Source organism: Chanos chanos, chromosome 9 (genome assembly GCF_902362185.1).
Source record: "Chanos chanos chromosome 9, fChaCha1.1, whole genome shotgun sequence".
In the NCBI taxonomy this organism is placed as follows: domain Eukaryota; kingdom Metazoa; phylum Chordata; class Actinopteri; order Gonorynchiformes; family Chanidae; genus Chanos; species Chanos chanos.
Window position 1 is genome coordinate 10,948,442 of NC_044503.1, and position 24,091 is coordinate 10,972,532.

Here is a 24,091-nt window from a genome sequence, read left to right on the forward strand (position 1 = left end):
TTGTTAAAGTTTTCAGATTCAATTTTGTTTAAGTTTATAGTTTTCTGCCTATGTTTGCTACTGCGTAATTATCTCACGTGGTCTTATTTCCAAGTTAGAATTGGTTCAATAACGGAAATATTACCTATTAAAACTGAAGAGGCAAGATTCGACTTTTATGCTTATGTCAGGTTTATTTTCACTTCCTATTTTCATGATAATGTAAACAAGTCTAACCAACCCGAGGGGCTGACCTACACAAGATGTGATGACATGTTAGCGTCATTCTCCATTGTGCAGTCTTCGTACTGTAATGCTCTTGAACAGCGCCCTCCAGACTGCCTCAGGAAAACTTCTTCAGGGGTGTTACTCCAGTTTAGCAGTAGGCTACAGGTAATCAGATCCACAGCATTTGATCCATCACAGCAAAATACACCATAACCATCTGTTCTAAGAAAGAAAAAAAACCCAGTGTTCCTAATATACCTTCATTTCACATGGCAAGCTGCTACCTTTCTGCATTTACCATGATAACATAAATATTTTAAACATTTCTACAAGCATACTGTTGAGTTTAAGAGAAGCCGTGGTCAGAGGGAAGAACTGATCCTGTGATTTGAACAGCCTGCATCTCTGCAGTGTGCATATTCTCTCCATCTGCCTCCAGTAGCTTAGAGCCAGGAAAATAACACAACGTCTTTCTCACCCACACACGGCATCCCACCTCGCTGCTCCTTGTGCTCAAAGTCTCAAAGAACCACATTAACTGTGTGTGTGTGTATGTTGGGTAAGGAGCAGAGAGGTGGAGATACGTGACAATATGAACGTTGTTAAACCAGCTTTGTCTCCTGCGACGCTGTTCTGATGGGAAGGGCCACCCCATCCTTACGGGCACACCTGAGCGAAGCCAGAAGGTCCAGCTGAGAGAGAAGACAGGCGACGCCAAGCTGGGCAGAGACAAAACAAGTCAGAGCAGGAGCGTGGAGGGGAGAGAGAGAGAGAGAGAGAGAGAGAGAGAGAGAGAAGCATAGGTACAGCAGTGGAATCGCCAGAGTAGTGTTTTACTTTTGGAGTGGAAGCACGAGATGTTTGAGCGTTTGAGGACATGTGGCGACTGAGTTGCAGCGTGAATCCCAAGCGTCTCCCCGAGTTCCCTGTGGGCTCCAAAAAGAAGGGATTTGGAGGAGGAGTGAAGGGAAAGAGACGAATGTTCTCTTTCTCTATGCGCTGCCGTATGGGAATCATCAGAGGACATGTGAAAGGTAACCCACTGTCTGTATGTAGTGTGATGAGATTGTTTGTTTGGAGGAAAATAAACTCTAGAAGAATCATGATCTTTTGACCTTCTGTTGTCTGTGGAGGCGTCTGTAATGATGTCTTTCTTGCACGTGGGTGTATGTATGTGCTCCTAACTCGGTCAGCCTCGTCCAGATCAGGGAACTGACCAATGTAAAACATACATAAAACATCATTGCTTTTTGTGTGCATTTACAAACTCCACATATAAGCACCAAATTGTAAAAACAGCCAACTCCTGTATTTGTGTGTTACTCTCTCTTGCTGGGAAGTCTCACAGTTGGCCTGCTGTGAGAGCTATGCATCACTAGGGGGCAGTATCACCCCAGTCAAGTTGAATAAAGCCAGTGAACCTTGGCAGAGCTGCAGTTCACTGCAGTGTGCCAGAGAGAAGCTCTGTAAAATATGTACTCTTATTATGATGTTGCTGATGTATCTCAGTTCTTTAATTAGATCATGATTAGTCAGTCGTATTAATTCATAACTAAGCCACATGAGCACATTAACTTAGGCAAATGGTCCAACATATGCATTAATCTACCAAGAGTCCTGAGGCTTTTGTGGACATTCATAAAAAGCAGTTTGTAAGTAAATTAATGCTAGCATGGTTTCACTATGATTCCACAATCCTTAATAAAAAAAAAAGTGTCTTCTGTTTTCTCTAAGTCAATGGAATGGACCACTAAAGATCCCCAGAGATCTATGGTGGGAGCTGTGTCCTGAACAACGAAATATTTTAATATTATTCCATTCTATTCACTAATTATAGAGACGTTGAGTGGTGGCAGTCAAGCGGTATCCATTATCATAACATTAACACATTGTAGGTCATGCAAATTGGTCTAGATTATTGCGGGCACCAAGATGTATGAATTCACGCACGCATGCAGTGATTGTAATCCATATGTTAGGAAGCTCTCCTAAACTGTGCTACGGCCACCTCCGAATTGCATGTTTAAGACAGAAAGACATGTTCTCCGGGCATTTATCCAAACACTCAATCAACTGGAAGGACATACACTATGATTTTCTGCTCCACGGGACAGATTTCAACTGATCCATAGTCTAAGTTCAGTGAACCTTGGCCAAGGCAAATTGATGGTGTGTATGGTTTATTTTTGTTGTTATGAATGACTTATGATTTTTAGCTCTTCATATTTAAACGTGTTGTTTAAACATGGTGTCTGGTTAGAGATACAAACCTTCTGGTGGACTCAGTGTTCAGTCACAGTCAGAGTTCTGACAGCTACTCTAAAGGAAAACCAGATTAGAACCAGCCGTCTTCTTGAAGGTCATCGTATAAGGTTGGGAAAAAAACTGTGTAATGAGAGAGAGAGAGTGTGTTTTGGGTGTGTGTGTCTGAAAGAAAGCAAGAGATTGGGGCAGCTGGGTGTTCCAAAGGGTTTTTAGCGCTATGTGTGGTATGCATATGAGACAAATGGACAGACATGTGTGGGCATCAGTCTCTCTCTCTTTCTCTCTCTCACACACATACACACACTCACAGTATTGGGTGGTGAATCAGGCACCCTTATGTGTTTAAATGGTTTTCCTTCCAGACACTGAAACCTGAGAACTGCAGTATGTAGACAAACTCTTTGTGAAAGAACAGTGAAACTTTGTTTACCTAACAGCTCAGTGTCTTTGAATGTGGAAGTTGAAAGTTTTTTAGACAGCGGTTGAGCATGCAATGGTTTCAACCAAAATGACTTTTATTTTCTTCATTGTTAAATTAGATTAGTGTGTAAATTAGATGTATATAGTATTTTGTATTTCATGTAAAAAAAATTACATTCGTTTTGAGGTCCGATACATTTTTAAGTGATTCACAGCTGTAAATAATAATCTTCCAGAAAATGACTGTGTGGACTGTGCTAGTGTATCTTGATTCATTTTAGCTCTTTATCTCAGTGTAAATGTAGCAGTTGTTGCACACAGGACCATATGTGAACATAACATGACCAGTGATTCTCTTGAAGCAGTCTGCTGAATAGGGGTAGATATTACCACGTGAGCACCAAAAGAGAGAGAGAGAGAGAGAGAGAGAGAGTGCCTCTGTGTGTGTGTGTGTGTGTGTGTGTGTGTGTGTGTGTGTGTGTGTGTGTGTGTGTGTGTGTGTGAAAGGAGGAGTGACTCTTTGTGACTTTATATCACAGGCACGTGGTGGATGAATGTGTATTTGTGAGGTTGGGATTGTGTGTTTGAGAAGATAGAGGGTTGTGCATGTGTGTGTGTGTGTGTGTGTGTGAGAGAGAGAGAGAGAGAGACATTACAGAGAATTTTGTGTGACTCCATCAGCCCTCTGGCAGGGAAAAGCTCCCAGTCACAGAATGCAAGAATCTGTGTGTGTGTGTTAGAGAGAGAGAGAGCGAGAGAGAGAGAGAGTGAGAGAGAGAGAGAGCATAGATATGATTAATAGGGCAGTGTAGGAAAAGCAAGTGAGAATACCTCAGGAGCTGGGAAGAGGGAGGAGCTGGAGTACAGAGAGAAGGGAAAAACGGATATGCCACTTCGCTCGTCATCTGTCTGCACTCTCCAAGCGCCAAGAGCTTCAGTGCACTCTTCAGGACCAGTCTAACGACAGCCGGATAAACTTTTCATATAAACGCCACTTCCCGTGGCAAAGAAGACATGTGAGTGAAGAGCAGCGTGGTCTGGATTGTATTTTTTCAGCCTAAGTTTCGGACGGCAATCTAAACACATCGTGTGGATAATCAGAGAGTTTCATAAGCCAAAGGACAACATCCCATGGAGCTGAGAGGGGAAAAAGAAAAAAAAAATGACACTGCCACTGAACGGATATACAAAATGACAGCTGGGCAATTTTGAGTTTGGAAGAATTTGTAGTAAAATAGAAGCATTTAAGGTCACTGGACCTGCACGAGCTGCATGTGTGGAATTCATCGCTGAACTGGATGCTTTGAAATCTGTGTGAAAGCCATTCAGACAAAAATCACCGGTAATTTCTCGCTCTGTGAATAAAATCACAGATCAGTGCTTGAACAGTGCAGAACCACAGAATTCACAAAATAGGTGCACAGAGGGAATAAACAGCATAGTGACCAGACATATGGTTTGGTAAATAACTCAGTACTAAAGGGAGAGTAAGTGAGTAGATAAAGTAAAAAAAAAAACAGTTGTTGTACCGCCGTGCGTGATGCAGTGATGTTGGCGCCATGCTGTGTGGTTTAAGGCGAGAGGGAAGGAAAAGCAATGGTAAGTTGAACACATGCAAATCCAATATATCCGTTAACTAACCCTTCATCTGTTTGGATCTTCATTTGGAATGAAAACTCGTTCTCAATTTAATTACCACGAAGTGTGAGACAAATAAACAGTTACAAAACCCGTCACGTATTCTCATCTCACGTGGGAAAAAAAAAGTACTTTTTGGCCTCTTTTTTGACACGAAAGTTATGTTGTTCAGTCTATGTCTGACAGGTTCACAGTTGTTCTTACGAGGGGTTTTATGGAGGGGTTTTATGCCTAATTTTGAAAACTGAGAGGAGAATGATAACCAGACCCGGTGTGAGGGCTATAAATAAGAGAGTGTATGTCTTAAAATAGGTCTGAGCTAGCACCGGTATTGTTGGAACATCAGATGTTTAACCTACATCACGATTGGTGTCACCAGAACCAGGGCTAGAGCTCCAGCTTGCTCTAAATTAGTTTCAGACTTTAATTTACTTGTAAATTAATTGGATTAGCCCGTAATTGTACGTTTTTTTTTTTTTACTTTCACTTTGTGTTGCCTTTGTTGGTGCACTTTTATGTGCATGCATACCGCTCATGTTACAGTCGCAACTTTTTCCTTTGCATTTCAATACACTTAAAGAATTTTTGAGCTGGTATGGGGTCTGACCATAAGGAGTACGGTGTTGCGTTTTGATTGGGTGAAGTAACTTACAATATCTTTTAACATACTTGCACATAACGAGGCAGGTAGAGAGACTGAGTTGCTGTTTGTTTGGCCTTTTGACCCTGTGGACAGCTGGGTTTTGTACAGCTAGGAATGTTGGGTGTAATCTTACCACTTAGAATGTGCTTTAGTTTGTTAACCTCTAAAGCTAAGGAAACTCATACATAATGACTAATTATGTGTAAATAACATGATTTAGGAAGCAAACAAGTAAATGGTGGTTTGGGTGCTGGGGAAATTTGCTGAGTTTAGAAGTGTCTGTAAAGGAATGTTACATTCATGTTCATCCATTTAAGCAGTACACAGATGGGTCCTAAGTTTGTGTGCATAAACCAGTGAAAAGTACATTAAAACTTAATTGGTTTCCCCACAAAAAAAAAAAAGAAGAGCAAATGCCTAAAAAGTTTTTTTTATGCTCTCATAATTTTTAATTCAAATAATGATCACCCACATGGGAGCAGATTGTAATCTTTTTCTTCCTTTCTCCTTCTTCATTTTCCAGATGATGGCCCATATTCAAAAGGGAGTAGGGATTCTGCTGGGAGTGACAACAGTGTTGTCTCAAAGAGACGCAGTATCACAGGTACATTAATGAATATATGGTTTATTAGTACCATACCTTTGGTATATTAATACCAAAAGTCATCCTCTACAGGGTCACAATCAGACACACACACACCTTCAAGTTATTAATATTACAGAAAAGACAATATTTGGGGTATCGATTAAAAAAAAAGTATACATAATAATAATTGCCAGATATAATATGTTATGACAAAATACCATTTTGCATTAAGGGTAACGTATCAGTTACCTCGTAGTTTGTGTTACCTATAGTTACCCATATACTTTGTATTACTACTGAATATTAGCTTGTGTAAGCAAATGAGCTTTTTTTTTTTTTTAAAAAAAAAAACAAAACAAAAAAAACCCAAAGTAATACATCTAGGAAACACAAGGGAGTAGTCTGATTGCATTAAACACAAGCTCAAAGACAGAGATGATATATTGCCTACACTCACCTAATGATGAAAAGCACTTGACAGCACATCTCTGGGGAGCACAGTCAAGTTTTTTTTTTTTTTTTTTTGTATCTAACAAGTCACACAAACACACTGGCGTGGACAGGGTTCCAAACTGGGACGTGCCACATCAGATGAGAGCTCGTTTTGGATGGGAGCAGCGATGCTCGTCTGTGAGTTAGACCGGAGAAGGACCCGGAGCCAATGAGATTGCATTCCGTTCTTGGCCTCCTTGTGATTTCTTCTCATCCGCACGTCAACTTGATGCCATTACTCACCGCTCCGCTAAAACCGTCTCAAACTCCCGGCTCGCGCCAATCCGCTTCTCCGCCGAATCATGCAAGAGGAGATCGGCGTGTTTGCGCGTTTAAAGCCTCGGCTACTGCACGCCGACACGCGCCCACAAACGCAAATAATGTCACGCAAAAAAAAAAATCAGTGATGCCCTTTGTGCCGAAAGAAAGAGATTATTCATATCTTGTAGCCCTGATCGTTTATGCGCCCACTTTCAAGAACGGTCTACAAAAGGCTTACTTTGTCTGCTCGCCCACCAACTTGGCTTTGAGACCTTGAGAGATACTTGTTTGTTTGCTAACATCTATTGATTGACGAGAGCTCCACTCTATTGTATCTTGCTGAGATCTAGATTACGTCTCTAACTCTGATGACCTGTGTGTCAGTAGAGCAACTGCGGGGGGTGACCACGGTGGAGCTGCTGAAGAGGGAAGGCAGCAGTCTTGGACTCACCATTTCTGGCGGCTCGGATAAGGACGGCAAGCCGAGGGTGTCAAACTTAAGGCCGGGCGGGCTTGCGGCCAGGTGAGACTCACTGATACCTTCCCCAGTTCTGCAGCCAAAAACATTGCCCAATAAGTCTACGTCAACGATGTGTGAGTTATCGGAGTGTGGAAGATAACGTCAGTTAGCCCCTATGTGAGGCCATGTGTCCACTTGTGTGTTTGTATGTGTAAGTGAAGTGGGAAAGGCGCGTAGCACATATGTGTGAGTACGTATGCGCATGCGAGTGTGTGTCGTCGTGGTTACTCATGCAGTACATCTCCCTAACCTCAGGATCAGAGCTGTTGCATTGCATCAGGTCTTGAGTGTGTGACGGCAGCCTGACTCTCGGAGCTGACACAAGCTCAACGTGACTATGTCTACACACTCACACTCTCACACACACACACAAACACATACACACACATTTCATCAGTACATTCAAGACACACTCAAACTCTGGTAGAGAAAATTACTCTCACAAATGTCCTTAAGCTAGAACATTGTCCAAGTGAATATGCATGTGCACACACACCACACAAACACATAAGATTTTATCTATATACGAGTGGGACCTGAGATGGAGATGTTTGTTTGAAATGTGTGAGGGTGGAAATTATTTTGTGCGGTGGTTGTCTAAGGCCAGTTAGCTATAAGGAGGAGTGGAGGGCTATGCTGGGTCATAGCCGTCATGCTTGGCTCTTGATGGAGTCTTTGTGTCATCTGCTAACGGTGCTACCAGGCAAAAGCTCAGAGCTGGGCGAGAGCAGTCAGTGAGTGTTCCTTAAATTAGCATCCACATGAGCATACCATGAGTCAGCACTGGTCACATCACACACACACACACACACACGGCTCTCCCCCAGCTAACATCACCATGACACGCAGCTTTTTCACGTCTTTACCTACTGCTCATTCCTCAGAGCCCTTAAATTGCTCCTAAAAAATGCACATATGTCCACAATCAAATAAAAAAAAGACTTTGATAATTACAGCTATGCGCTCTGTGTCCTTTGTAGGAGCGACCAGTTGAACGTTGGAGACTACATTAAGTCTGTGAACGGGATCAACCTGACCAAACTGCGTCATGACGAGATCATCAGCATGCTTAAGAACATCGGAGAACGAGTGGTGCTGGAGGTGGAATATGACCTTCCCCCCTTCGGTACGGACGGAAAAAAAACCCTTTTATACTGCCTACATTTGATACTCTAACAGCAATAATGAAATACTCAGAACTAATAATAATAAAAACCACCGGCATAAAGCTTTAGCCTTGACTGAAACTCACTATATCAAGCGGACAGGTTTTACAGAAAGATGTTCGAGTGTTAGGCAACACATACGAGATCTTGGCTTGAACCTTTAGCATTATATGAAACTCATTAACTCAAGCAGACAGCCCTTAAAGACAAAAAATACTCAGTATTCTAACATTAGACTCTAATTTACATTAAATGTGCACACTCCAGTATACCCCATTCTGCTTTTGAACCGCTGAGCTTGCAAACAAATTTAAAAACTGATGACGGTGGCGGTAATGGAACCATTTGCAGTTAGATACACAAATGAGATAACCATATGTGCTTTCGATATGAATGAAAGACTGAAAACACAAAGGAAGAGGATAATATGAACATTCACTGTTGTGAGTGGCATACTCTCTGTTATGTTTTATTCAGCACCCAGCAGCCCCGGTGCCGTGATCTCTAAAACCATTGAGGTGTGTCTGGAGAAAGAGGGCAACAGCTTTGGCTTCGTTGTACGAGGTATTACGACTAGATTCCGTCATTATTCGGTTTCGCCTCATGCACGCCGACCTCAATCTAAACCCTAATCTGACAGATTGTCTTTTAACAAAAGTAACCATAGTAACTAAATTATTCAGTATTAAGTGAATTTTCCCGTAGTTCCAGGCCGAGAATCTTTTTCAGTAAACAACACTTGAAGTGCAGCCTGCTCGGACACGTAATGTCTGGCATTTAGGGTTATTCTTGGATACCAAAAAATGTGTATGATTGCTGTTCAGCATTTTTTTTGTGGCGTGTGTGTGTGTGTGTGTGTTTGTGCGTCCTTGAAATAACACATTCTTTTTAACATGACTTAATTACCGAGGGCATGTGGCAGGGGATGAGTGTGAGTCATGTGCGAATAACGTGTGATTTTTCAGGGGGATTTCATGAGGACTGGCACAAAGCTAGACCTCTAGTGGTGACCTATGTGAGACCAGGGGGACCTGCAGACAGGTGAAACAAAATCCGATGAGTCATAGGTGGTGTTTGTGTGTGTGTGTGTGTGTGTGTTTGCCTGTGTGCATGTGCAGGCATGAACGATATGTTTACATCTCAGTCCACAGACAGACACAGCTGGGTAGTCTCATCTTGCATCCTGTCTTTGCATCTCTTTGTAGCATCCTTTTTGAGACTGTATTTGAATGTGAACTTAAATGTTAATATCTCCTGTTTGGGTTTATGAGTGTGGTCGTGGCTTGAAGTGATACTGTGTATACGCGTCGGTAAACGCGCGCTCGTGAGAGGTGTGTCATAGCGAGCGTCAGACAGTGTTACGTTGAGAATGTTTGTGTTATGCAGTGTATGTGCTATGCTTTGTATGTTTGCACAACATTGTGAATACGTTTGTGAGCATCTTTGAGTGTATATTGTGAGCATCTTTGTGCGGTTCCTGTGTGTACGCATTGTGTCCTGGGTGTGTTTGTTCATGTTAAGGCCTTTGAGCAGGTTATGGAGGCACACATGTTAACTGAAGCGTGTGTTGATGACATTATAATGAGTGAGAAGGGCAGAACACAGCCCCCAGCTCCGGCTCTGTGTAACACAAAGACCGAATCACAGACGCATACACACACACACAAAACAGTGCAAGGCAAGCTTTGTTTAACACATACTGACACTATATTTTATCACCATGTCTACTTAAACACTCACGTGCATGGATACAAGTGTGTGCTCGGAACACACACACACACACACACACTCAGGGCTCACGAGGCTACTAGTCCCCAATGGCCAAAAGAAAAATCCTTTCCTAACATTCACATACTTTATACCCTGATATCTCATCACGGTATGTTGAGTGTATGAGGACAGTAAGAGGAGGTGTGGAGCTGATCATTACTTGCCTCTCTCTCCCTCTCTCAGGGAAGGTACCCTGCGAGCGGGCGATCGTCTCCTGAGTGTAAATGGTGTGGCCTTGAACAGACAGAAACACGCTGATGCCCTTACACTCATCATGCAGAGCAGCCAGGAGGCCTTCTTCCTCATCGAATATGACATTACAGTGATGGGTGAGCGGCCGCACACACACACACGCAATCACACACACAGTTCACACAGACACTCACTCTCTTTCTCTCTCTTTTTCAGACTCTGTTCAGCAGGCATCGGGACCATTGCAGGTTGAAATTGTGAGATCTGCAGGTTCTGTACTTGGTATTAGCCTCAGCACTGCCATCTACAGGAACAAACATGTCATTACGATCCAAAAAATCAAACCTGCAAGTGTGGCTGACAGGTGAGGGCACACAAAGTCAGACAGACACATGTGCACGTGCGCGCGTGCACACACTCACTCACACACACACACACACACACACACACGCCACCAGACATACCAGCTTGCAATGCCGACGGCTTAGCTTGACGGAAAAGGCTTCATGCATCATTAAACTGGCATGTTTAATCCCAAAGCTGTCAAAACAGTCTCTTTTTTTTTTATACAAATGTTTCTCTGCACATGGCTGTAAATATATGCTTGTCACACTACCGTTAATGCCACAAACACATCCCACGTTTCATATGCATCAGCAGTACCAAGTTATCAAAGCAAAATCTCTCACATTAAAGAGAATAACCATACAACATGGTGTAGCTCCCTCCCGCTCTATACAAGAATTTGACAGTAGCAAATGCAGCATCTTGTGTTAGTGTAATATGTACATTAACACACTTTATGTTTGTTCTGTTTCATAGTTGCGTGATTTTCCATAGACATAGGTTTGATAACGTTCTGTCATTCCTGCCTGTCAGGTGTGGAGCCCTGCATGTGGGTGATATCCTATTGGCCATTGATGGAATGAGCACAGAACACTGTTCTCTTATGGAAGCACAACAGCTACTGGCCAGCAGCTCTGAACTCACCAAGCTAGAGATCCTGCCTTCTCAACACAGCCTACAGGATACTGGTACACAGACACACACACTCTTACACTCCAACAGACTAACAACTCCAATCTCATTATACAGTCTATTCCCAAGAGCCTACAGGTTCCCGTATGCCTGTTTGTAAGTCAGTTTTCTGCTCATCTGCACCAGAATATTTGAACTGATTTCCATCTACACCTAGGGTGTATCTAACTTGTGTTCCTGTCCTACTGTATTAACTCAGTGAAGGCGTAAGCAGGCAACCAAGTTACTACCTCGGCAATAGGGATTTTGGTTTGTAAAGAAAAAAAAACCCCAAAACACACAATTACGGCTTAAATCTTGGACTGCGCATCCTTATGCGATTGTGTGCTTTCAGATAGCTGCATTGTTATGGGTGTGGGTGTGTGTGTGTGTGAGTTCTCTCGGTGATGTTCCTGTTGACCTTTGTATGTGTACAGCTTGGTTTGAAATGACTCCCAGTGAACGCTGCAGGGAACTCTCTTACATGTGTTATGAATCACGCATGATATGCAAAGCGCTGAAAGCAAGACTTTCCCTGCTCTAAACAAACACACACACGCGCACACACACACACACAAACAAAGAGAGAAAGAGAGACAGACAGAGAGAGAGAGAGCTTTACATCCTCAGATATTTTACAACAGTGCAACAATCTAGTTCCACAATCAGAGCAGGGGCAGAGAATGTCATACACAGTGTTGTTCTCAGCTCACTCACTCACCGCTGGATGCAGTCTGCAGTCTGCATCTCATCTGGCAAAAGCAACATCTCTTTAATGTGCAGCACAAAAGCTGTATCCACACGGATTACACATCGTGACCAGAGAGGGTTGGGTTCGCTTATGTTATTTTGCCATTTAATTTCCCTATTAATTTAATAAAGGATGATACACAGCAAATTAGCTCACTCTGGCGAGACATTATTCACTCAGTGTTTCCTGTAACCACAGCTGACATTTCTCCACAATATCAGTCCCTTCAGAGTTAAATGGATCTAAACTCAATATTAACAGTCACAAAGCTGAGCGTAGCAAAAAATTGCTCTCCCACTTCCCGGCACTACGTTTGGCACTTTAGGCTTTAAAAAATCTGAGAACATCTCATGCGGTCGCCATTCCCGTTGTTTCCCTGTGTCTTATCTCTAGCCTTGTATCCTTACTCTCCCTCCACTGACTGAAAAATCAATCATTCTTAATGAGAACAGCTTTTCCTGATGGGGCGGGGCTGGCTAATTTAGAGGTTAATTGGAGCATTGTGCTGTACTAGTCATGTGTAAGACAACTATGTCAGCCAGCAAAGTTGTTTCGTTTCTCTAAGCCTGTGGGGTTTGTTTTGTTCAGATCAACAGTATTGTTTTAAAATGGTTCCTCAGCTGCTTTCAGCTCTGTCCAAGCTGGCCAGCAAATGTAAGGAAGTGATTGTCGGGTCCAGCCAAGAAGCAATAGGAACATATTTCACTTAAACCAGAAGCCATTTCAGAGCAGAGTAGGGGAAATGTCAATGATCAATGAGGCTGCTGGGAAAAGCTCTTCTTCAGGCATCGTGTTAGCTAATCCAGACAGACAAATGCTCTGACATTGGTCTCAGTGTGTATGTGTGTGTGTGCGCGCGTGCGTGTGTGTGCGCGTGTGCTTATCTGTTTGTATTGAACTGCAGTGAGGGTCCAGAGGAGCAGTCAGCGTCAATGGGACCCGAGCGTGAATTACCTCTCTCCACAACCCTCACAGAGCAAAGCAGCCGCTGCATCATGGAGCCACACAAACCCTACACACACGCAACGCTGCAAAAGTGAGTCCACGTAGAGCTGGTGTATGTTTGGCAGGATTCGTGAAGGATATATGTGCGGTATGCCGTATGCGAATATTGTTTTAAATATAGCGGGCGTCCGAACGCGTTATGTGTCGGCTGTAATCCGAGCCCAGTATTTGATGATTAGTTTTGCTTAGTTAAATACTTCTGCGACAGGACACATGACCTAGATCACAAGTATTAAGACTGATTAAGATTCTCTGTTGGCTGTTGTGTGTCTGCACACGCACTCTCTCTCTCTCTCTCTCTCTCTCTCTCACCCTTTTTCTTACTCTAGTGTCTGGCAATGCTGCAAATACATCTGGATTCCATAGTTACAACTGTGGCACCCAGTCCCCTTATGCCAGCAGTGTCCCGCCTACGTATCCCAGCAACACTCTGCCACCATATCCTTCAAGTCCTCACAACATGGGCACCAAGAGGAGGCCGAGGAGGAAAGAGCACAAGAGCTCGTGTGAGTGGACCTCATTTTGTCAATATGTAACCGTTAGTTAACTCTTTTCTTCTCTCTCTCTTTCTCTGTTTTTCCCTCACTCTATAACATCACATACTTAACTTACTGTTGCTGTCTTTCCTTCTCTTGCCCTCACTCTCTCGCTCTTCACGTAGTGTCTCTGTCGTCGAGTACGGTGGGTGCGGGGGGGCAGGTGGTCCACGTCGAGACCAGCGAGGTGGTTCTGAGAGGCGACCCCCTGACCGGGTTCGGCCTGCAGCTGCAGGGCGGCGTGTTCGCTACAGAGACCCTGTCTGCTCCGGCCTGCGTCCGTTTCATAGAGCCTGACAGCCCGGCCGAGAGGTGAGGGACACGTTAGGAATGTTATGCCCCACCGACAAAACCGTTTCTGCTGATGTGCGCTTTCTCTCACTGTCACTGTGGAGCTTGTTAATGTCATCCACCAGGACTCACGGACTAACAAGGACATGTTACCGTTATCCACAACGCTAAAACACGACTTGGAGTTTGTTAATGAATTTCACAGCCATACACAGCTGCTTAAACACCGCTTAATTGTATGGTCCATTCATTAAAGTCAACTCTTACGCACAGTAAATGCTAGAGTATTGATTAGGTGGATATTAACATACAGTCTATTCAAAGAGCCGTCTCTGTTTGTATCCATTGAGATTAATGAGAGAATCACTGGAGGAGGGTAATCTCTAGGGATGGTGCTCATCAGAAAAAGAAGTCGAGGGGGGTGGGGAGTGGTTGTAAGGGAATGTTTACTGACAGTGACAAGTGTGCACGTATGCAGGCACACGGTTCTCCTGTGTGGCGCTTGGTGCCATTATGACTTCTGACGTCCTAGCCTTAATCCTCAACGACAGCGTTGTCTGTTGCGTCTTTGATTCTCATGGACACACTGACACATACATACACACTCTGCTCTGGTTGTCAGAGGGCAAAGAGGTTGATTAAGCCCTACTGCCAAGACTCCACCGCTAGCTCAAAGTCAATGACGATCAGCGCCTGGGGTCTTTTAATTAACATGAAATATGTTTGTTTGAATGCAAGCATCTAGGATGATGGCTGACTGCAAGGTTGACACAAGCACCCTTTGAAGTTTATTAGAAGACTTTTACGATCGAGTTTATTGTTAGCGGATGCAGACAGAGGAGGTTTCGCTTCTTATCTGCCTGGTGCGTGTCAAATGATACGTCTGATGTATTGATCTGGGTGTCTGTTCCAGGTGTGGGGTGCTCCAGGTTGGGGACAGACTCCTGTCCATCAATGGAATCCCTACAGAGGATGGAACACTGGAGGAAGCCAATCAGCTGCTCCGAGACGCAGCCCTGGCCAATAAAGTCACACTGGAAGTGGAGTTTGATGTAGCTGGTAAGATATTATTATTTTTTTTTTTTTGGTAAAATGTGTTTATTTTATATAGGACAGATTAATTGCGCAGCTAATTATGTGTTATACAATATCTAACATTGCTGTCCTTAAAAGGTGTAAACTAATTTACATTGACACTGAATAATATCATTGTAGTCTATAATGTCCTTGCCAGATGTTTTGTAGAAGAAATGAAATAAACTGAAATCATAAATGATCATTAGCAATGGCAGACAGTAACAGGGCTTGCTTTACTGTCACAAAAGGGCAGTATTAACTCATCTTGGAGGTGACCGACTAGTTAATGAGAAATAGTTAAAAAATGCAGAAAACTGTCCCGTTAATGGCAGTGACAGACATGAAAACATAGAGGCTTTCTTTTAAAACGCGGCTCAGGTAGATTCCCCTTGCTGGTGGACAGATGCTTACTTGTGCCATTCTATTCTACAAATGCCTAATGACCCAGAGAACTTACATACTCAATACACCCCTTTGTTCAATAAGGACATTATATCCCGTTAAAAGTTTACAAACCACCAATTCATTCACGGCTTGTTTTGACGAAATACTAACGGCTTACAGGAACCACAGTGAAGTGATTCCGAGATGACGTGTATAGTTGAGTGAAAGTGTTAAAATATAAAAAAAAAAACAACCCCACAGTAAATGTAATTAACTCTTTCTACTTTTACCCGCTTTAGAATCCGTGATCCCGAGCAGCGGGACGTTCCACGTGAAGCTGCCCAAAAGGCGCGGCGTGGAGCTGGGTATTACTATCAGCGGTGAGTGGACTCTATCAGGGAAAGGGGCTTCCAAGATCTCAAAGTCTGAACATCCACTTTCTAAAGCTCTGCTGGATTTTGGTTACAGAGAGGACTTAAAAAAAAAAAAAAAAAAAAGCGTATGCATATTCCAACCGGTAGATGTTCTTAAAAATGACAGACTCGACACTGAGTCAGCGATAAAAAGGCCCCAGTGTTTTGAAGAGGAAGCACTGAATCGAAGAAATCAATTACTCTGCATTGTAGACTTTTTCTGTGGGTGTGTTACTAGTATGAATGTAACCTTTTCCCAGAACTGATCTGAAGAAATGCACCTGTATGATGATAATATCTTTACAGCTCTGATTTATCTTGTATAACAAGTTGTTCTCTTCACCAATTAGAGCTGTGTTGTCAGTAACTGGGAAAACAACTGACCAGTGAAATCAGCAAATGCATCAATAAATTGAAATCTTTCTCAACAGCGAGCAAGAAACCCGGGAAACCTCTCATCATCTCGGACATCCGGAAAGGCAGCATCGCTCACAGGTACATCCGCAAAAAGACACGCGTGTTATTATACACGACGTCAAATGTGCGCTTTATGAACCGAACTTCGGTCTGGCCTGGCTGCTTCCACATGTCTGTCTTTCACGTAACGATTTGCCCGTTTGTTGTTTTCTTTCCATCGATTTTTGAAATATCGCTGATTTGATTCGGTGTATCCTCAAAAGCGTCTGTGTTTGTGTGTGTCTCTGTGGTTGTTGTGCGTGCGTTCACTCTCTGTTGTAGAGTAGGCACACTGGAGCCCGGCGATCGTCTGTTGGCGATTGATAACGTGAGATTGGATAACTGTGGAATGGAGGAGGCCATGAGCGTTCTCCAGCAAGCTGAGGACATGGTCAAACTCCGCATTCAAAAAGATGAAGACAACACTGGTGAGTGAACTGACTCTGTTTGTGTGTGAGTAATCTCTGATTTTGTGTGTGTGTGTGTGTGTGTGAGACATATGTCTGTGTGTTTCTATGCACTGTAGATGAGCTGGAGTCATCTGGCACTGTGATGTACACAGTGGAGCTGAAGAGACATGGAGGTCCTCTGGGCATAACCATCTCTGGCACCGAGGAACCTTTTAATCCCATCCTCATCTCTAGCCTCACACGCAACGGCCTTGCCCACAGGTGCACACACACACACACACACACACACACACACACACACACACACACACACAATCAACAGATACATACATGTCCCCATGTGTCCCCATGCAGTATCACTTGTGGAGACACTTAATCAGTGAGGGCTACAGTATACACAAAAATATAGTTATACATCTGTGATCTTGCCTAAATGGTTCTGTGGACAGGATCATGACACATGATGCATCGCTAAATACAAAGATTTTGTTCCTTGTATCTGATTTCATTTAGGAGAAATGTATAGTATGTGTATAAATGAATCATATGTTGATGAATATTAGCAACTGCTCTTATTTTTGTGTAGTTTGTAGATGCCAAAATAAACCTGACCATCTCAGTCTGTGCTCAAGCATCCTTATCCTGCTCACTCATGCCCCCTAGTGGCCAGTTTTATGAACTATATCTGCGTGCATATCAGTGTATATTGCTGTTAAACATTGCTGTGTCAAACTACAGTGCAGACAAAGGAGAACCTCTGTGTATGTCTGTGTGTCCTGATCTGTCCTAAAGGACCGGCGCTCTTCACGTGGGTGACCGCGTTTTGGCCATCAATAACGTGAGTCTGAAGGGCAAACCACTCAGTGAAGCCATTCATCTACTGCAAACTGCTGGGGACACAGTCACACTCAAGATCAAAAAACGGACAGAGTGTAAGCTTCATACACAGATTAGTGTCGGTGTTTCCGTGTCAGAATGGTATCGAGATGATATGAAAGCTTCTTGTTTGTTGTAGATGTGTTATCTTTTAGTTAAATCATTAGCAAAGAGCTCAGATCTTCACAAAACACTCTACTGTTCTCAACTTTCTCCTCTCATCTTCCTGCCCAGCTGCTATAGATTCAGACAGCCAGCTGAGAGCAGAGCCTTCATATCTGAGTGACACTGAAGATGACCAATCGGAGTCTTTCAGACCCAGTAAATTCTCTGAATTCCCCCCTCGAACCCCACCCAGCCTTGACTCTGCCATGGAGTCTTGGGATGGCTCTGCTTTGGATGCTGGTTACGGGAGCCAAGGTAAACTTTTAATATGTGGAACTGAGGATACTGAAGTTGATAATGGTAGAGTGGATGCATTAGACACCTTTGTTATATCATAGTTATCTGAGAATGTTAATTAGAGATTTAAATGATACTTAGCACAGTGACATTTTCATTACTGAAGAATATATTCTTTTTGTGACGCACTGTAAAAAATGTAAACACAGTGCTGTGATTCATCACTGTTTCTTTAAATTTTGACACTTTTGGCTGAACATCATGAGAATTTGACCTACTCCCAATTTTTTTTTTTCAGTATCACAAATACTTAATTATATTTGCTAAAACCGACAGTACTAGAACTTGCAGTTTAGACTTGAACCCAAGGAAATCAGAGGCTCCTCCCTCCATGTGTTTAGGTATATACCTCCATAGGTCATCTGATCTGACACTCCATCCTCCTGAATGGAGACGCACCAATCACAGGAGCCCAGTGGCTTCCAGAAGACAAGCCCACAATGCTACGCTATACGACGAGAGACGAAGAGGGGAGGAATGGAGCAAGTATACAGGGTGAGATCACTGATTCTACTTCTCAAGAGGAGAGAAGACCACAATGTTTACGCAAAATACATAAGCCTCCAACCATTTTATCTCTCGTTCTGATGTTCTACGATATCTAGCTTTCATTTCCGTTCATTTAAATGCCTTGTACCAAATGCTTTTCTTTTCTTTTTTCTTTTTTTTTTTACGTTGTCTGACGTTAATGTGCTCAGAGTGGGATTATTTGTGTTATAATGCAATGTTTTCATGGGGAGCTCCTGAAGGTTAATTCTTAAGGGCTGTGCTGGAACATTTTAGAGTGGGAACTGTTCAGTTACATTTACTAACCTTCATTTATGTAGCCATGTGATTTTTTTTTTTTTTTTTATAGAGTGGGTTGCCTTGTCCTCTTAGTTCATGTTTAGATACTCATTGAATATTGATGAAATCAATCTGGCAACATGCCCAGCTCTCACTCTAGACCATACATGGAGATAGGTGGGGAAAAATGAGGCCACATGTGTACAACAAAATAGAAAGAAAACTAGAGCAGACTGTTTAAATGAAATGTAATGTCTTTGCCCGTGGCATTGCAGACGGCCCTCTGGTTCAATCAGCGAAGAGCCAATGCATGGATGTTTGTGCACGTGTGTGTGTGTGTGTGTATATATCTGTAGAAAACTTAAGAGGGCTGATTCACACTTGACATAGGACAAGGGCCTTTCCCCCCCCCTAACACATGCCAGTTCATTGTGGTCACTGTGGTCATTGTCAATTCAGTGCTACACTATGAGGAATGGGCGGAATAAACATACATATTTATTTCACTGGCATTCCTTTTTTTTCTATTTGTGCTTTCTTTTCTCTCTCTCTCTCTCTTTCTTTTTTTCCCTCAGGTTCTCACTTTCTCATCTGCCTTACTAATCATACGTGGACCACCTGCGGTTGTTCATTCGTTCGACTTTTCTGTCGCTGCTTTTTTTCTTTAATTTTTTTTCTTCGACAAACAGTCAAACTGTTCTCATTGCCACTCAGCATATGGGCCAGGCTTTTTAGGTGTGTCTGTGGGTGTCTTTCTTTTTGGCTTTTCCTCTTTTTTTTTTCATGTCTTCCTAATGACTGAGGAAGGGTTTTTTTTTTTTCATACCAGCAACTCTCCTGCAGAGGGCACTGCAATGTATGCTTCAAGAGAACTGATATGTTTTAGGTTGTACAATTTTAGAGAAACAAAACAAAAAAAAAAACCTCATCTCCCATACTGCACTGTGGCCTTACATCACCAAGGCTGCTTTGCATTGACACAGATCTGTCAGTCCAGCGCGTTGCCGTGGTGATACTGAATCCCAAGAAAGCTATTGGTCACAAGCCCTGCAAGACCTGGAGACCTGTGGCCAATCAGAGATCCTCAGAGAGCTGGAGGTAATAAAAAAATTTAAAAAAAAAAAAAAATGTCTGTGCCCTTATACTTCACCTATTTTACCATCTCCGGAAATCGTCGCGCACAGTGGCTCAGGTCTGAGATGCACAACTGAATGAGGTCTTTTTAAAGTCCTGTTGTTTCTACATCCTGTAAAAAAAAAAAAAAAAAAAAAATTCTCTGTGTATATATTTGACAAGAGTGTCATTGCAGATTTACAGATATGCGTATGTTTATGGTTTTAAGGCCTCTATAATGTCAGGCAGTACCCTGAGTTTGGGAGCAGAGGAGACAGAGTCACATGACGTGAGTGAGACGAAACAGCTGTCCCCCGAGTCTAGCCAGTCCTGGGAGGGGACTGCAGTGAAGGAGGACCTGAAGGAGACCACCATACCCGCGATGCCCTTGGAGCTACATAAGGTAGTGCCAGATGCTTGTGTAACTGGCTAAATAAGAGGGCGGAACACATTCATATTAAACCCAATCCTCACATATCCCATTGTAATGTAATTCTTTCTAATCTCACTCATCCTTAAGCCAGGCCCAAATGGAACCAAGTTATTGTTATTTAAGAATGTTGGCGATGTAATTATTCACACAGCGCAACCAAAATTGGATTGGATGATTCTGCCTTTTAGATACAGTTTCATGGTGTTCCCTCTTCAAAATGACAATGAAAACAATTTCAGAGCTGTGGACTTATATGTATTCCTAAATCCTACCCCGCCCATAAAAACTAGGGATTTTGATTTGCATTAGACAACAGCTAGGTCATTTGTGCTTGCCAAAAAAAAAAAGTGTTGTGTGTTTTTTTTTTTTTTTTTTGAGGTTGGGAATTATTACCATCTTACACCTTTTAAAAAAAAAAAAACTGATTCAGACAAGTTGAAAATGAATTACTCCCGAGGCCAAAATTGCATTTTCTGACCTCTTTGATTAGATTTCTCATTCTCAACACCTCTTTTTTTTTTTTTTTTAATTTTTCTTCTTCTTTTTTTTTTCAGCTGTGTGTGAGAAGGGACGAGGACAGTAGGGATTTTGGGTTCAGCGTGTCCGACGGCCTGCTGGAGAAGGGCGTTTACGTGAACATGATCCGTCCGGACGGTCCCGCCGACCGGGCTGGCTTACGGCCATACGACCGAATCCTGCAGGTAGCCAGGAGGCCCCTGAATCCCTCCGTTTTAATCCTCTGCTGTATCTGCGGGATCATGTTTGAGTTCTAGGACTTTGTCAGTACATGTGATTTTAAAGGCGTACATAAAACACTGTAAAACATGTAGTATTTTCAATACTTTCTCTCTCCGTCTCTCCCTTTCAGGTGAACCACGCCCGCACACGGGACTTTGACTGTTGTCTGGTTGTGCCTCTCATAACGGAAGCGTCGGAGCAGCTCCAGCTGGTCATCAGCAGGAACCCGCTGGCTCAGGCCCGCATGTGGCCGGCCCAGGGTAGTGAGGGTCCCTCAGACACACTACCTGGCCTCCTCGCCCACAGCCCAAACAAAGCCGATCTCTGACACAATGCAAACGCTGTGTGTTAGCAGCAGCTGGAACGCTCTTCTCTCTCTCTCTCTCTCTAACTCTCTCTCTCCCGCCCTGTGGAGGTCTCACTCAGTTTTCACTCTTGGGCACATATCAGTTCTTTGTTCACTTTTTTTTTTTTTGAGAAACCACCACACCCCTACTGTACCTTTTTTTTTTTGTTGTTAACCACTGAATACACGCATTGAAAGATTCAAACACCAAAGTTCAGGACATAAATAAACTATTGTTCAGCTTGTCCAGACTTCTGCCCCCCCCCCCCCCCCCCCTCCACACACACACACACACACACACACACACAATATGTCAACATCAGCTAACTCTAATTCACATCTCTATGTTTTATTGTACACCAGATGGAGTTGTTTTATGTGTGTGTTCTTTTCCAGTATTGTGAAAAAACCATGTTAGTTGTTGATAATGGATTTTTTTTTTTTAATCATTCTCATTGTTTTGAAGATCAAGTTGTTGCCTTTTCAAAACGCGTAACGCGAGTTTAGGTTCAAATCCCTCACTAATTAACTTCACTGATATTCTCTTCCTTTCTCACAATCCCTCAGTAGTTCACGCTGGTTTTTACACTGTCCGCACTCCTTTTTGTGTGTGTGTGTGTTCTGAGGTGAAAACAGAGCGCTACTCTCCACAATCGTGCTCCATATCCGCTTGCTTCTGCTTTTGTTTTTCTCTCTTTAGCTAGTTAATTCCCTGGAATAGTAGATGCTTGAGAGTCCCACTGTTAGTGGAGCAAATTGAGCACATTATGCAGTAATTGTTCGCAGTAAAAGGCTGTAATTGTTTTTGAGGATCACTGAATGGCAGAACGAGCCGTGTCTCCGTGTGCCACACGTGTAAATCGTTCAGGGACACGCATGCATTTGCAATATTCATGCGGTCACAGGGGACTGTAAACATGACGCGTTCCTTTATATTATCTGTGGATTAACAGACCTAATTCATTTCAGTTATATTAGTGTTAGGTTCATGTGAACTGGGTCTGTGTTATTCAGGTGCTTGTGTACAGTATGAGGTTGCAATGATCTCTGCATCATTATGGGACAGAGAAATGTGACACGACTGATTATTTAAATGCATTCCTGTGAAAGATCACGGTATTTTAAATAACAAGGTTTTAAATGTGTGATGTTGATTCCGTTCTGTAAAACGCTCTCTCTCCCTCCTAACGTAGACAAAGCTTTTAGTCACTTGTTTGTTGTCGGACGGGACGTGCGTGAAATGAATGTTTTTATTCTTCTTTGACGAAACGTCATTGTTTCCTTTTTAAGAAAAATAAAGAACGAAAGGTGGCGTACGCGTGTGTTATTGGCTTCGGCGGTCATCATGATCACATGAGTGTAGAATAACAGGTGGGTCTTCATCATTTTGGCAGCGCCGAGCACGGAGCCCAGGGGTACTGACACTTCTGAAAGTCATTACTAAAGCTGTCGATATATAGAGTCACAAGCCCTCAAAGCTCCACCAGGAGAGAAATCCAGGTCAGTTTAATATAGCTCTTTATTTTAGGCTTAGAGTTCTTTTCCGATTCATTGTAAAATGATTCCTGACTCAGATGAGCTTACTTAAGGATTTAGGGGAAAGGTGGTCTGATTTCGTCCAAAAGAATGGGGGGGTGGGACCTAAAGAAACCCCTTCAGGTGTGTAAGATTGAAGCTGGTCCAATATCTGACAGGAGAGCAGCCGTCTCAGACTGCCATTCTGAGGTAAAGGAAGTGATGCGACTGCCCGCTACAATGCATTTTGGGCATTTAAAAAAAAAGTAGGTTCGTGTCACTTTAAGACCTTGTGCGAATGAAAAGAGAATGACACACATTTTTAAACACGTATTTTCTGCTTCCAATGATGAAATAAGCTACTAATAGTTTCAAATAACAACTCAAGAACAATTACCAAGAGAAAAAAAAAGTTTATTTTGATTCTAAATGATGCAATATGCATCTTGGAGGGACTGAAACTGTAACAAAACTACTTTGGTTTACACAAGATAATCTGATTGTTGAAATCATGTCTTTTTACTGTATGGGACTATAAGAATGAAACCATCTTTTTTTTTTAAATTTCATATGAAGGTTTGGTTAGCTCGTCTGATGTCTTATTTTATATTTCATTTCAAGGCTGAGAAAAATATGATGCTTATTAACAAATATTGCACTCTGCAAATTGTATTTAGGCTTATACTAATCAACATTTAGATCAAAATTTCTGAATACATTCAGAGAAAAACAAACAAACAAACAAAAAGACAGATTTTTACTGGCAGTTTACATCATGTCAAGTATAAAATGGCGAATACAAAAAGGCTAATTTAATTTCAGGTGAAATGAAAATGATAAAAATGCACAAATACTTTTGATTATGCGACCACAGTAAGCCCAGACATGAGAAGGATTAGTACGCTGTAAGTTGTTGAGTGCAGAAAGATTGGTTTAGAGTTTCTTTACGGCGTGGAATTACAGCGAAAACGTGGGACTTTCGGGTTTAAAGTTTCTCAACAGTTAAGGTTTTTTTTTTGACTGAAGGACCTTCAATAGGTTTTAAAACTCGGGGTAAAAAGTTCACCACGTGAACTGTGCGGGGAATTCCATTTCTAAGCGTTTAAAGTGCCGACACTGGATGTGTGATTTGTAACTGAAATTCGAAGAGATCTCTGGTAACAGAAAGACTGCTTAGCGCACTATGATTTGGACTTCAGACGTTTACAGTGTAGAAGAAACGAGGTGTGAAATTAGTTTTGTCCTAAAAGAAATAATCCATTTGGTCGGCTAGGAATACATCGGAAATGAAGAATGTGCGATAAGTAAATATGAATAATAAT

The 24,091-nt window shown here is 42.5% G+C and overlaps 1 protein-coding gene across 1 annotated transcript; it reads left to right on the forward strand.

The window, feature by feature from the left end:
* The first annotated feature begins 1,084 nt into the window (after nucleotides 1–1,084).
* grip2a (glutamate receptor interacting protein 2a) lies at nucleotides 1,085–21,236 on the forward strand. Its single transcript, XM_030785173.1, has 24 exons — nucleotides 1,085–1,241; nucleotides 5,697–5,777; nucleotides 6,900–7,035; nucleotides 8,013–8,158; nucleotides 8,676–8,762; nucleotides 9,164–9,239; nucleotides 10,152–10,297; nucleotides 10,377–10,524; nucleotides 11,040–11,194; nucleotides 12,833–12,964; nucleotides 13,263–13,439; nucleotides 13,595–13,781; nucleotides 14,674–14,819; nucleotides 15,521–15,601; nucleotides 16,066–16,129; nucleotides 16,373–16,518; nucleotides 16,617–16,761; nucleotides 17,293–17,432; nucleotides 17,611–17,796; nucleotides 18,180–18,333; nucleotides 19,608–19,722; nucleotides 19,967–20,140; nucleotides 20,725–20,871; nucleotides 21,039–21,236. The coding sequence occupies exons 1-24, from the start codon at nucleotides 1,085–1,087 to the stop codon at nucleotides 21,234–21,236; spliced, it is 3,324 nt and encodes a 1,107-aa protein (XP_030641033.1).
* The last annotated feature ends 2,855 nt before the right edge of the window (nucleotides 21,237–24,091 follow it).